A 15,892-nucleotide genomic window follows, 5' to 3' on the forward strand; every position below is an offset into this window, starting at 1 on the left:
AAATTATGCCTTTTTTTTTTTTCAAGATGGTGCGATGGTCTTCTTAAGAGTAGAACTGCACGCCGGGCGGTGGTGGCGCACGCCTTTAATCCCAGCACTCGGGAGGCAGAGCCAGGCGGATCTCTGTGAGTTCGAGGCCAGCCTGGGCTACAGCGCGAGATCCAGGAAAGGTGCAAAGCTACACAGAGAAACCCTGTCTCGAAAAAAAAAAAAGGAGTAGAACTGCTCTATCCACCCCTAATTAATTTTATGGCACCAGAGTTTGTAGTTAAACAACTGAAACTATAGTTCCCTATGGTACGGATCCTCACGCGATAAATCGGAGAGTATAGAGGGCCCCGTCTAGCGCTGCACTCGTTATTTACTTGCTTATTTATTTTCAGGTGTTTTACAGCATTATTTAGGTGGCAGGGCATTTTCTAGGGAGGTACACGAACCTGTAGAAGCTCGTGCGGCTTTTCCCGCCTTCTCAGGGGGAGGGAGAACAGCTCAGCCTCAGAGAACGAGGCCGGCGGCGCGTGTCAGGTCCCCAGCCCGCGCCGGGGGCGGGGCCGAGCGCGTGCCGAGCTAGAACTGGGGCGGCGGGGGTGGGGGGGTGGGAACGAGCGCTCTCGCGAGAGCGCCTTCTCGCTCGGTCGCCACCTCCTGCCAGCGCCGTTGCTGCGGGGGATTGTGGGAGCCTCCGCGTCCCGCTCGCTGAGAGAGGTATCTCTCCTTTTCCCTCTCCCTTCCCCTAAGGTAGGCGTGAAGAGGGTAAGAGCCCGGGTGGGTGGGTGGGTGGCTGGCCCGGGGCTGTCCGCGTCCGCGGCGAGCGGGCCAGCCGCCGTGGCCGGGGCTGTCGGGGGTCGGCGGCGCGCCGTTCTCGCTCGCTCCCGCCCGCCCGCCAGTGCTGCCTCCTTGGGCGCTGCGTATGCGAGCCGCCCGAGCGGCGGCCGCCATGTTAGGAGTGCGGTGGCGGCGCGACCTGCCTCCTCGGGCGGCGGAGGTGAGCGGTTCCGCCGGGGAGATGCGCGGCCAGCCAACGGCCCGGAGTGCTGCAGCAGAGTCCGGGGGGGGGGGGGTCCGGAGGTGTGCTCGGCCGCCGAACGTCCTGCGCCCCGGCCTGGAGGGGGGCGGGGGCGGGCCGAGCCCGTTACACGCGGGCCGCAGCGCTGGAGGAGGGAGGGAGGGAGGAGCGTTCGAAGCCTGGGGGACCGAGCGACCGTCCACTGGGGCCTGCCATTTGGGGTTGGATAGTTGAGCGTAGTAAAGTTGGCGGGAGCGCGAGTCCCCGGTAGTGCGTTTGCCGTTCTCCCCCTGGAAATGTACCCAAAATGGAGGACTTGGTAGGATGTGAAAAGCTTGCGTTGTTTTGACCGACGCTTCTTCCCCGAGCCTGGCGTCAGCGGCCTTCTCGGCGTTCCTTACCCATCCCTTCGTACTGCCCCGTTCCCAGGACTCCCGCGTCCCTCGCCCGCGCGCGATTTTCGCCAGACATCTGGAACAATCCCTCCCCATCCCCCCAGTTGCGTAAAAATGGCCGAAAATGAAGCGTTAACGCTTGGTTTTTGTACTGCCTCTCGGGCACAGCTTTCTGCATGCTACTGGGTAGAATATTTAATCAGTCACCTCACATTTCTTTTTCTCTATCAAAATAGTCCAGGTTCCTCTGGACAGGCCCGTGGGCTGTGAGACCTTCCGGTTTTCAGACAAAGGGTTTGGAGGACCGTGGTGTAGTGCTTCAATCTTTCTTCTCACGGCTAGTGCTGTGCCATGCTTTTGTGTTTTTCTTTAACGTAGGTGTTCTTAGGCGCTTTTCCTCGTCTGTGACTCTGTCTAAAGGATTAGCCCCTTCTGTGGAATATGGCTGTAGTGGACAGGTTACAGTTACTCCTCTAGACGTTTCTAGAACAGTTGTGGTAATTCTGAAATTTTTAGTCTTTCTGGAGCTCTGGAATTTTGTGTCGCTGATTTCATAGGAAGTGATCATGGGATTTTTGTGTTGCTACTGCGTGTTGCGTATTTAAATAAGCTAAGTTGCCAGTCGATACAACACGCTTTGCCCTAGTAAATTTAGACTTGACTATGCCGGCAAAAATTACATCGCAGGCGGTTTTGCATAGGTGTTGAAAAGCTTCTTAAAAGCTCCTAATTGTTGGGCATAGTGACGCATACTTGTAATAGCGGCACTCGAGACCAACGCAGACCAAGAATTGCCATGACTTCGGGGCCAGCCTCGGTAACATCAAGATTGTCTCAAAACAACATCATTTTACTAACAGTTAAGTCACTCTACGCATTATGTAGATTTCTTTTTGAGATCTTTGGAGGAACTCCATATCCTCCTGTCTCAGCATACCTGGATTACCTACAGGCTTGTGCCACCACGCCCAATTATCTTCATAACTTACACGAACATTAGTATTTTAGCAATCTAGAAGAAGGGAGGGGGGAGTATTTTATTGCAAAAAAGCCCCACGGTTGCCTTTGCACTTAGATGTTTTTACAAACTCAAATGTCACTGAAATACAGAAGATTCTTCTGGTTAGTTATATAATCCTTGAAAAAGATACATTACCCATCAGGTCTTGGATTGAGGTTCTTTAAGCTTACATTTCTTGGCATTTTACGAGTACTTAGTTTTTATACTTCCTATCCATAGAGGTAGCTTTTAAACGTAATCTGATTTGGAAGTATTTAACTTTTTACCTGATGCTTTTAGACCAAGAAATAATACAATAAGGTGATAAAGTTTTAAAAGCAGAAATGCAGCGATAATATCTTATATTTTAGAAGTATCATGGTTCCCATAAGTGCTGTGGTAGAAGACAGTATTAAATCTTTTTGGGTTGTTCTTTGTTTTTGTTTTGAAACAGGTTTTTTGTGGAACTCCATATGTAGACCAGGCTGGCTTCGAACTCAAGAGATACACCTGCCTCTGCCTCCTGAGTGCTGGGGTTAAAGGTGTTCACCACCATGCCCCTGTCTGAGTATTAAGTCTTAATTTTGTTTTGGTTTTTTTGTTTGTTTGTTTTTCAAGACAGGGTTTCTCTGTGTAGCTTTGCGCCTTTCCTGGATCTCGCTCTGTAGACCAGGCTGGCCTTGAAATCACAAAGATCCTCCTGCCTCTGCCTCCCAAGTGCTGGGATTAAAGGTGTGCACCACCACCGCCCGGTTTAAGTCCTAATTTTATAGTGACCATGCTACCAGTATGGTCCCTGAAAATAGTTCTAAAATGGTGAAAAGGTTGCACTTAAAGAAATTTATTCTAACAGTCAAATTGTGTTTGGTAATATTAATGGCAGTTTTTAAGTGTGGATTTTTAATTGATGGGAGTTGAGTGGTTTCACTCTTACTTAGCATTCATTTGTGCACAGAGGCTCTGGATTTGTTGGTAGGCAATAAAAATTGAAAAATTTTCAGTTTGGAGGAGGGGTGTTTTATTGTGAAAATGGAAATCTATACAGCTACTTTAAATAATATTTTAAGAGGAGGGTAATATATTAGGAAGCAATAATTACATGGAAAGTCAATATTGTTGATGTCAACTTTGATTTGTTAAAGAAATGTGTAGAAAAATATGTACCCAAAAATATTTTCTCTGGGGCTGGAGGGATGGTTAAGAGCACTGACTTGCTCTTCCAAAGGATCTAGGTTCAGTTTCCAGCACCCACATGGCAGCTTACAACTGTCTGTAACTACAGTTCCAGGGAATCTGACACCCTCACACAAATATACATGTAGGTAAAACTCTAATGCACATAAAATAGAAATAAATAATTTGAAAAAATTTCAAATGTTTGTTTTATGTTGGGTCATGGCACAATAACTCAGGCTGACCTTCAACTCTCCATTCTCCTGCCTCTGCCTCCACCTCCCAAATGCTAAGACAGCCACTAAACCTGCCTCCATTTGCTTTTGTAATGAGAAAAAAATGTGCATGTAGGTATAAATGGTAGAAGTCCTTATCAGATCAGATTCTCATGGTTTTGAGTATTTCATACACTTTTAAGAAGAATTAATGTAGAAGTAGACCAGCTTCTGGGTTGGGGATTTAGCTCAGTGGTGCGCAAGACCCTGCGTTCGATCCTCAGCTCCAAAAAAGAAAAAAAAAACAGCTTCTAACAAAGTCTGGAAAATGTAATATTCAGAAATGACAAAAAAATTGTACTTGTGCTAATAAGATCAGGTATCCGATAATTATTTGTTAGATATTCTTAGAATAGCTATACAGAACATGTTCTCTTTGTTCTAAAATTCCTTTTTTTTTTTTAAACTGGGTCTCATTGTGTAGATCAGGCTGGCCTCAGTCTCAGAGATGCTACTGCTGCTGCCACCTGCCCATTACTGGTATTAAAGGCATGTAACACCACCCCCAGCTGTTCTGAAATCCTTAATAAAAAACTGTGTGTGGAAAACTATAGATAACTAAAAGTAGAACAGAAAGAAACTAGAATTAACATTTTAAATGTGTAGTCTTTAAGGGATTTTATATATAACTTTTCAAATTGAAATGGTGTAAGAAAATTTGGGACTTTGGAGTTTACCATACAGAAGTTTATTTTTTAAAAATCATTAAGGCTATCTGGAATGCATAGTATGGCTCTCTTCCTACCTACCCATTCACCCCCCCAAAAAAATCCTATTAAGGTTCTCAGCTGTGTATATCTTAAGTGTGATTATGTGAATCAGGAGCACGTTAGAAAATACAATGTTTCTGGGTTGGTTGCTTGTTTTTGGAAACAGGGTCTTGCTTTGTAACTTCCTGGTGTTTGTGTGTGCAGTAGTGAATGCAGGCTCACAAAAATGGACCCTCTACTATGTTTGAGGCAGAATCGTACCCCCACTTTATACTCCAGGTTAGCTGGCTTTCCATCTTCTGGGATTCTCCTCTCTGACTCCCTTCTCTCTGTAGGAGTGTTGGGGTGCCAGTGCCCATGCTATGCTTTTAACTTGTCCTCATGCTTGCACAACAGTTTGTACCCAATAAGTCATCTCTAACCCTATGCTGGTAGCTTTTATTGAAGCCTTTTGTAAAGTTTAATAAGTGACAAATTTATTTAAAAGATTATTTTTGTGACTCTAAGGATTGATCCTAGGACCTTACACATTAAGTGCTCCAACGGTGACCTACATCCAAGCCTCCAAATGAAAACTTGTTTTTAAAGTGTGTGAAGAGATGTATAGGACAATACCAGGTGTCCTCAGAAATGCCATCCATCTTCTTTGAGAGCAGATCTCATTTGGCTTGAAGTTACCAATTAGACTACAATAGCTGGCCAAGCAAGCCCCAAAGACCTCTTCCTTGTCTTGCCTCTGCAGTACAGGAATTATAAACTCCTACTAATATACCCTTTTTTAAACTCTAGTTCTGGGGGTTGATCTCAGATTGTATTTGCAAGGCAAGCACTTTACTGACTGAGCTGTCCATCTAGACCTAGTATTCTTTATTTTTTTAAATAATTTATATTTTATGCATGTATGTTTGTGAGAGGGTGTCAGATCCTCTAGAACAGGAGTTACAGACAGTTGCGAGTTGCTATGTAGGTGCTGGGAATTGACAATACCCAGGTCCTCTGGAAAAGCAGTGAGTGCTCTTAACCACTTAGCCACCTCTCTAGCCCCTAGACCTAGTATTCTTGTAACTTTAAAAAAAAAAATCCACCTGGGCAGCAATGGCGCACACCTTTAATCCCAGCACTCAGAGGCAGAGCCAGGCGGATCTCTGCCTGGTCTACAGAGTGAGATCCAGGACTGGCACCAAAACTGCACAGAGAAACCCTGTCTAGAAAAGCTCCCCCCCCAAAAAAAAAAATCCAATAAAGAATATTTAAGCCAGGTGGTGATGGCACATGCCTTTAGTCTCAGCATTCAGGAGGCAGAGGCAGACAGATCTCTTGTGAGCTCAAGGCCAGCCTTGTCTACAGACGGAGTTCCAGGTACAGCCAGAACTGTTACACAGAGAAACTCTGTTTTGAAAAACAGGACAAAGATGATGATGATAATAATAATAATATCTAATGCTCGGAGGGAAGTTGTGTTAATTGATTAAATCAGAGATTCTATATGTAAAGATATTTTAATAAATTCATTAAATTTTTGATTACTGGGCTAAGATGGTTTTAGCTGAGCTTGACACCCAGTGTTTAATCTCCAGGACCAACGTGGTGGAAGGAGAATATTGACTCCTACAAGCTGTCCTGACCTACACATATAAAATAAATTAGATTTTTGTTGTTGGTTTGTTTTGAGACAGGGTCTCGCTATGTAGACTAGGATCCTCCTACCTTTGTCTCCCTGGTATAAATTTTAAATTGATTTTCATGTTGTAATAAATTGCATTTGTTTATTTTTATGTGTGTGGTACTGGCAGTTAAACTCAAGACCTCTCTCATGAATGCTAGGCAAGCAAGTGTTACACTGAACTATTCCCTTCCCCATCTACCTAAAGTGAAATTATAGGTCATGTTGGTAAGGTTCTTTTGTTTGTTTTCCTGGTTGGGGATGCTTTGTGTTTTGAGAGTGGAAGATTGTGCTTTCATGAATGGGCATTTGGAATTTATGGGTAAATTGTATTTTGATACTTCTTAGGTTAGTTCTCTGAAGAGAGCCCAGACATCATCAAACTCTTTGTAGCTGAATCTTCCTGCCTCCACTCTGCCAGTGCTCTGGAAGTGGAAGCAGGAGCATCTTGAGTTTGAAGCCAAGCTGGGACAGTGGCTTTTTGCTAGGATCACAATCATGTGCCACTATTCCAATTGCTGAGGGTTGAGTCCTGGGCTTTAAGCACTCTACTCATTGGGCAACATCTTGAGCTTTCAACCCCCTAATTAAAAAAAAAATGAGTGTACTGTACTTATTATTGGGGGTAGGCCACATGCCACAACAAGGATGTGAACAACACGTGCCACAAGAAGAGAACTCTGGTCATCCTCAAAACTTTCTGTTTGTTGCAGAGATCAAACTTGTGTCGCTGGTCCTTCTACACAAGAGCCTTTACCCACTGAGCCATCTAGATAGCCCCCAGCCCTTGAATTTTTAATAAATCTTTAGTAATGAAGTATTGTAGCATTGTAATAACTTTACTAATGAGCAGCAGTTCCCAAGGGAATGAGTCCTTTAAAAATGGCTTTTATATCTTAGGTTATTGACTAAAAATGCTAATAGCACTTTTCTAAGCAGTGCTTTCATGCTTTGTCTTCTTTGTTCTGTTACACACTTCTAAATTTTTTTGAAGTGGAGTTCCAAGATGTCTTAGAATTTGTGTGTGGAACTATGTATCCTCAAACTCAAAGGAGTCCTCCTGCCTCAGCTTCCAAAGCACTGAGATTATATTTATGAGCACTACTACTGGCCCGGGTGGGAGTCTGGGGTGTGGCAATCTTTTTGGTTTGTATCAGTTAAAAATCCAACTTAAGTTCTTTTTGTAGTAATATTACTTCTGTGTTCTGTGTAGCTGCATTTTAAGTTGAAATTAATAAAATGGTTCTTGTGGAATTGGACCTTGTCATAGGATTTATATTGTTTGTCCACCCTTTTCTGAGTTTTTCTAACATCATTTTCTGTTTTGTCTTTTAAATTATCTTTTACTTGAACTTAGTTTTCCAGATCCACTGTTTTCATGTAAAGTACAAAAGTCTGTTTGATGGCTCTGTCACTTAATGATTAATTGCTGACTTAATTTAAATTTTTTATGCACAATACAATACCATTATTTCTCTGGGATAGGAATAGTTTTTTCAGAAGACAGGCTTTTGCATAATAGAAGGCTTTGGCTGTAACATGACCGTCAAAGCTGTGATAAATATTAACTAATGTTTTAAAATAACTTTTTTTAAAGAAAAATAGTATATATAAAATGTAGACATTAATACCAATGTTTGTAGTATTTCAGCCTGTTGCTCTGTATGGCATTTTAAAGATACTATTTTAAAAAAAAAGCCTTTCATCTACTGTTCACTAACTCTTCTCTTCATTAATCTTACCTTAAAGCTTAAGTAGATTACATAAGTGGATCTTGTCTAGAATTAGTTTCCTTGGTGTCTTTTCTCAAATTCATCTTTCTTGGTGTACAAAAACATCTGTAATTCCAGCTACCACTGATAGCATTTGTGTCTTTCTTTATTACATCTATTTTTTTTAATCTAGTCCAAATCTTTCTTGCCTGTACCTTTTTTTTTTAAATTCTTCCTCTGCCACTGTGTTCGTCCAGTATATCCTTGCTTTAATCTATCATTGATGGAATTGATCCTATAATTGACTTTTATTGGATATTTTCTGGGTTTTAGTGTGATAAAGTTTATTAAACTACAATGCTTAGATGGCTAATCAAAACAGACAAACAAAATTGAAGAAGCAATGCATCATAGTAGAAGTCTGTGGCAAATTGATCAGATTTATCTTGTATGTGATTGTGATTATAAAATTGTCTTTCAGAAAACATTGGTTGTATTACGTCTTTTAACTAACGCTTTATGGGAATCGTGTTAATACTTTGCACACTCTTATAACAGTTTTTGAGATGCAGTGCTAATGATTTAATGTAAGTTTCATCCGGAAACACATCTTGAAGGATCATAATCAGAATAAAAGTTTTCAAGCTATTGGGCTATTCTTGTGAAGAGTTTGCAGAAATCTGTTAACAAGGTCTTAGATTTCATTTATGTGCTTTGAACTCTAGAGATGTATAGCCCTGAACATTAAATGAACAATAATAGGTGCTAACTTGGGGGTATTTCCCTTCTTTAAATCACCTGTATTTCCTGTGCCTGGTTTTTTCTTGGTAGGTCTGTTTCTATACTGACCAAAATTGTTCTCCTTACCTTTTAAGAGTAGGTATCAACTAAGCACTGCCTGGTATGGTATGGGCAGTTAGTTGTGTGGCTTAAATTTGGGCAGAAATCCTTAAAATTGTAGGAAATTTACTTATTTTCCTTCACATCTGTCTTCACCTCAAGTTAATTTTGCTGCATGAAGGTCTCAACTGTTACTTGATCTTAGATCTTACATCAGATACTTGACACCCTAAGCTTCATTTACTTGTGATTTTACTTGGTTCTTTCTGAAAGTGATAATAGATCTCATTTTCTAAAGCAGAATACAACTGGTTCATCTTTGACTTGCTGACCTTTATTTTTTTTTTAATTTTGATTTTTTTTTTAGTCTTCTAGAACTTAAGCATCATACTGTAGAGTATGTTTTTATTCTTCTAAAAGAAGAAGCCCATCTATGTTTTCACTGAAATTTTGATGCACCCAAACATCTAGGCCTTGAATTTAAATGTTTTTAAGCCCAATATGAAATTCCCTTTGTTAAATTTCAGCATGAAAAGCTACTTTTTAAATATCTATATGCAGGCTCTGCATACATCTGGAATCTGTTTAAGATATGTAATGAATTCCTTGTAAGTTTGAGATCTTAAGTGGTTTTTTTTAAAATCAACATGATGCATAAGTTTTTTTTTTCTTAAAAAACGGCATCTACTTAAAGGGATTTATGACTAAAACTGCTTATTTTTCTACAGAGTTGTCTGCTGGTTCTCAGCTTGAAGAAGATTCTACAGTCCTTATTGATCCTTTTTCTTGGCGTTACCATTTTTGAAGCAAAGTTAACCTAGCTTTCTAGTTTGAGCTTTCTTTTTGGCCGTCTTTAAAAAAAAATTTTTTTTTGATCTATAAAGTAGACAAGAGATAGTTCTACAATGTCCAAGTCATTCCAGCAGTCATCTCTCGGTAGGGACTCACAGGGTCATGGGCGTGACCTGTCTGCAGCAGGAATAGGCCTTCTTGCTGCTGCTACCCAGTCTTTAAGTATGCCAGCATCTCTTGGAAGGATGAACCAGGGTACTGCACGCCTTGCTAGTTTAATGAATCTTGGAATGAGTTCTTCATTGAATCAACAAGGAGCTCATAGCGCACTGTCTTCTGCTAGTACTTCTTCCCATAATTTGCAGTCTATATTTAACATTGGAAGTAGAGGTCCACTCCCTTTGTCTTCTCAACACCGTGGAGATGCAGACCAGGCCAGTAACATTTTGGCCAGCTTTGGTCTGTCTGCTAGAGACTTAGATGAACTGAGTCGTTATCCAGAGGACAAGATAACTCCTGAGAACTTGCCCCAAATCCTTCTACAGCTTAAAAGGAGGAGAACTGAAGAAGGCCCTTCATTGAGTTATGGTAGAGATGGCAGATCTGCTACACGGGAGCCACCATACAGAGTACCTAGGGATGATTGGGAAGAAAAAAGGCACTTTAGAAGAGATAGTTTTGATGATCGTGGTCCTAGTCTCAACCCAGTGCTTGATTATGACCATGGAAGTCGTTCTCAAGAATCTGGTTATTATGACAGAATGGATTATGAAGATGACAGATTAAGAGATGGAGAAAGGTGTAGGGATGATTCTTTTTTTGGTGAGACCTCGCATAACTATCATAAATTTGACAGTGAGTATGAGAGAATGGGACGTGGTCCTGGCCCCTTACAAGAGAGATCTCTCTTTGAGAAAAAGAGGGGCGCTCCTCCAAGTAGCAATATTGAAGACTTCCATGGACTCTTACCGAAGGGTTATCCCCATCTGTGCTCTATATGTGATTTGCCAGTTCATTCTAATAAGGTGAGTTAAAGCAACAGATGCTTCTAATTTCTTTTACATTGTAGTGCCTATTCTGTATTTACCTATATCTTTTACTCTAATTCTGTAGTCTGATGACATTGAGTTGATCAAGAATTGTTATACTTTTGAGAACACTTTATTTGGAAGGTAATTGTTTTTTAGCAATATAAACCAGGGCTTTACATTAATAATACAGTCTACCTAGAATGCTTCTGGCCACAAAGCTGTCATCCACTGGGATTATCTTGTTGTTTTTTGGGCATCAGTTTGTTCTTCTTAATCATATTTAAGCAGGCTTTTTTCCCCCTGGTCTGCTTTGTTGAATGTTTTAAGCATTTTTTTCTGAAGTCAATGTGCTTTGCCATTTAGGATGCTAGATTTCAGCTTTCCATCTGTCTTGATTGCTGATTTGTATGTAGTCAAAGATATATTCTTGTACAATTCTCTTTTTTCCTTATCTGTGGCTACAGGGAAAGTTAATGTAGAGCCCTGGTGTGTGTTTCAGTATGTTTCATATTTTAGATTAGTTCATTCTTCCTTTTTTAATTTCCCTTTAACACAAACTCTCATACTATGACTGAAATTTTTCATCATTTTTTTTCTCCGTTTCCACAACTTCCTTAAACATACTTCAAAGCTCACTTTTTATTATCCCATATTTATTGCATCTGTCCCTTTAGAGACTTTGATAAATCGTTGACTACATTATCCAGCTCTGTGTTCCTTGTAAGAAAATTCTTTTTCTGACTTAGGCTTATTGTACTTCTGGAATAGTCATTTGTGGGGGGAAAAAAAACTAATTCTTTAATTATCACATCTGGCAAAATGGAAACCTTTTCAAAATGCCCTTTTAAATGTCCTTCTCTTTCAACTTTTTCAGTGTTACTCATTCTCACTGGAGTTTTTAAAATTCTATTTTTCAGTATATATTGCAGTTGACTTAAAGTCAATGGTGCAGCACCCCCCACTAGCTTGATCTGTAATCTATGAACATCCATTTTTCCCGATGTGCTTTGTAGTAACCTATCTAACTGGAATAATTGCTATGATGAGATTGATTTTATGGTCACTGTTACAGGGTTTTTCTTTACAGCAGCATCTGGGACATTTTCTTTTCATATCACTTTCTTTTAACTTCATTTTTTAGTGGTTTTTGTTTTGTTTTGTTTTTTAATCCACGAGACTGTTAAATTTTTTTGTTTTATTGTTCCCTTTACTGTGATTAGATCTCAGCATTTTTATCTTTTAATCTTTTATTTCATATCAAATAAGTTAACATAAAAGCCAAAGTTAAGTTTGTAGGTTTTTCATTTAAGAAATAGAACCACTGGGCGTGGTGGCTCACGCCTGTAATCCCAGCACTGGGAGGCAGAGGCAGGTGGATCTCTTAAATTCAAGACCAGCCTGATCTACACACTAAGTTCCAGGCCAGCCAGGTCTCCATAGTGAGACCCTGTCTCAACAAAGAATAGAACCTGGAGCTCTTAAAAACAAAATCAACAAATCCTATTTGTTAGACATTTTATTTTTCCCAAATTTGTTAGCTACACTAACTATGCCATGTTTTTATTCTATACTAAACTTGAAGACTTAGTCTGGTGTAAATTAAAGCATTGAAAAAAGGTCCATTAAATTTGATTGTCTCCAGCTTTTCCTATGTTAGTTCTTAACCTCTTTACCAAGAAATATAGCAGAAATTATATGACTGGTGTTCTCAGAAAAGAGTTCTAAATTCCAAGGAATATATTTACAGTGATCAAATGAAAGTGATCTCAAAGAACTGCAAATCTTTGCTGTTGGAAGAAAGGAACACAAAAAGGAACCATAAGAGGATTTGTCAGATACAAGTTTATATTTTATATAAAAAAAATTTTTTCCTCCAAATTTTACTACGTCCTAGTTCCCAAAAGCTAATGATATAAATGAATCTAAACTAACAAAAGAGCAGTTTGGAGGACTTGATGATACTTTGGATTAAGGAGTATTTTTAGCTTATAAAAAAATGCTTGGGTTCTAGTTTGCATATTCAAAATATTAGGTATATTTAACAATTATTTTAGAGGACTTTTGCTTAACCATTGCATTTATAAAATTTGTGTTTGTAGGTTAGACCAATTGGAACACATTTAAGCACTTAGATTTTCTGTTTTATAGTTGCCTCAACTTAGCTGATTTACTTCAGCAATGAACTGTTAACAGATACAGATGTGACTTGTTAAAAAATTTCTGTGGTGGACATAGACAATGAAAAAAATAAGTATCCTGCTCTCTGGTATTACTGCATAACTTGGAAAATCTGTTGTTTTCACTTAATGATTATGTTAAATGGCCTGCCTACATTATACAAAGTTCAAGTGAAAAGCATAATGTAACTAGTCATGATGGAGTGCCCTTACTTTATATTTGTAGGCGATTTTTAAATAACCGGCTTCGAGTTTTTTCTAGGTCACTTTAGAACATCAAGTAGCTTATCTATACAGTCTCAAACTTCTTTCAAGTTCCTTTCACTTAAAGAAAATTGCCCACTGCGGCTTTTTTGTCTTATTACTTGAATTTCTATTTTTTTTCCTTTAGTATTACTTAGATCTTTAAATTACATTCTATTCTGCCACTTTAGAAATCTTTTCAGAATGATTATTATAAAATTTCAATGTCTCAAAGAACCTGGTGCCACACATCTTTCATCTCAGTACTCAAAAAGCCATCTATGACCCTGCCTCAGAAAACAAAAAAGATACCTGAAAGACATAAGTGTGAGTGTAGGATTTTCCCCCCACTAGACTTGTAAATTCGAAAAGTGAATCCCTACTCTTTATCTCATAAAGGAATTATGTCAGAATAGAATCCAGAAGGTTGTGTTTGTTTGTTTTTTTAATTGTTGGATTCTTAGTCCTTATTTTAAACTAGATATCAAGAGAATTAGGTACAGTGGAGCTGATTTATAATGGATGGGTTGGGAGGTACTTTACTAATTTTCTGATCTTGGCCTTCTTTCTAGTACTTGAAAGACCAGCTACATTTTTACCATGAACTTGAAACTTAGAGGACACGGGGGATTGGATATAATTTCTTTTCAGCTCTGTGCCCTTTCCATCTCCTATAATTCAGAAGCATTCTTAATAGGGATAACATTTATTCTTTTCCTTAGACACTGCTTCTTAAGGGTAGAAACTTGTAATGTATTTGAAGTTGTTCTGAAACTCTTTAGGTTGATGGATTCGTTTTGTCCCTTTTCTGAATTTGAATTTACCTATGGCGCCTCTTGCTTACAGCCATTTTTAAAATGGCTTCCAGAAACGGTCTATTGTGTTGCAAGTAGAAACTTTAGCCCAACTGATTGTATAACAGCTATGGAAATCTCTCAAGTTCCTATTAGCTATTACTTTTGAAAGACAATCTAGTTTTCAGAGATATTAAGAATAGTAGTTGATAGTACCTCACATTCTAAGTACTATTTTATTTGGATATGTTCCATTTTAGTTCTTTCACAAGGTTTTAATTAACTTTCTTAGAGTATGAATTATACATAGACTGTTACAATATAAATCAAAATTAGGGTCCAATTTATAAAATGCCATGTTCAGCCTTAAAAGTCAAATTGTGTAATTTGATGTTATGCTTTCATTTAGCTGAGGCTCTCTAATCCCCTCATTTGAGAAATATACATTGCCTGACCATGTTTATATTCTACTCAAACCTTTCAAGAACAGCAGCTATTTTAAATACTGTCTTGATTTGTGGAAATTGGTGAAAAATCAAAACTACTTGTAAAATAATGTGGACTTTTAAAACAGTGCAGTATAGATAACTTATGCTTGACGGTGTTCAAATAGTTTGCCTTTATTGTTTCATTGTTTTTTCACCACCATAGTGGAATTTTGTTGCAATGAATTTAAATAATTTAGACGTAGTCATATCTAGTCATACTGCACTTTAGGAAATAAACCAAGGCATTTTAACAGCAAAGCCAACCTTTCCTAACTCTTATATTGGATAAAAAGTTAACTTGATATTTTTCTTAGAGAAAGGAAAATTAATTTGAATCAAGAAAATTTAGTTAATGCTTTATATTTTAAACTAAATCACAAAAAAAGGAAATACTGATGGAATACATTGTTTCCCTCCTTAAAATTTGGAAAGACGCACTCCTTAAATTTGATTCTGTTAGGGAAATATGGGAGCTTAAATTTCTAACAAATGGGGAAATTTTCTTAGATAAGCCATTAAATCTTGTTGGCCTTTTTTGACAGTGCTTTTTTTGTTGTTTCATTTTGTTTTGTTTTTGCTATAGTAGAAAGTATAATATACTTGGAATTTGCCTAAAAGTCAAATTTTTGCCTAGAAATTAAAGATTCTACTTTAGATTAATTATTCACACACTCTAGATATGATGATTTTGTTATACAGAGCATTACAAAATAATCAGTTCCAAAAATAGTGGATACTTGAGTTTGGTCCACAGTATTTACTGTGCTCAGTTGACCTCAAGGTCCATTGACTTCTTATCTTTACTATCTACACCTCTCCACTGTTAGGTCTCAATTATGTTGACCAAATTAATCCAGTTTTTCCAAGAATGTGCATAGAGTATTTGAGGGCAGGATCAAGCTTCAAGGATTCAGAAATGGTTTTAACTTAAACCACTGTGACTTAACAAATGAAGTGTTTTACAACCTGATACTGCATATACATTAATTTAATGGTTCACATTAAATATTTTAGCTTTTAATTTTTGTTAATTCTACTAATTTACTTTGCTGCAGGAGTGGAGTCAACATATCAATGGAGCAAGTCACAGTCGTCGATGCCAGCTTCTTCTTGAAATGTAGGAATTTGAAATACGTATAAAGCATCCTTATCGTGAATGAGAAACAGCCATTAATTGGTTTGGGGAAGTTCATCATTTACTTATACATACATTGTTACTGTCACATAATTAATAATGTCTGATTAATATTAAATTTCAGATGAACTATATATCTTCATGAATAATAGATATAATGATGCTTTGTTACTTGGTTTTTAATTGCTAGGATAAATGCACATTGGCCTGTTAATCAAGAAATAATTTTAGTAGAATTAATGAAAAGATAGCGGTTGATAATCAAAATCTATGATAGCACTTTAGTAATAGTTAATACATGCTATAGAACAAAAATATAGAGGAATAATTGAAAATTAATAGAAACCAAGTCAGTTTCCTCATGGAAAGCTTTTGACATATGTGGCTTGCGTTCTGAATTTAGGCTGCTACATTGAAATGGAATTCAAAGAAACTGCCTACTATAGCAGATATTACCC

General features: G+C 38.5%; 1 protein-coding gene across 1 annotated transcript in view; it reads left to right on the forward strand.

Annotated features, from left to right (window-relative positions):
- The first annotated feature begins 787 nt into the window (after positions 1 to 787).
- Matr3 (matrin 3) overlaps positions 788 to 15,892 on the forward strand; it is a 29,115-nt gene continuing 14,010 nt past the window's right edge. Inside the window, 2 exon segments of the mRNA XM_052741881.1 lie at positions 788 to 985; positions 15,355 to 15,416. Coding sequence (XP_052597841.1) covers positions 911 to 985; positions 15,355 to 15,416 — 137 coding nt within the window. The 5' untranslated portion in view covers positions 788 to 910.

Source organism: Peromyscus californicus, unplaced genomic scaffold (genome assembly GCF_007827085.1).
Source record: "Peromyscus californicus insignis strain IS unplaced genomic scaffold, ASM782708v3 Scaffold_17__1_contigs__length_78620276, whole genome shotgun sequence".
NCBI classification, from domain to species: domain Eukaryota; kingdom Metazoa; phylum Chordata; class Mammalia; order Rodentia; family Cricetidae; genus Peromyscus; species Peromyscus californicus.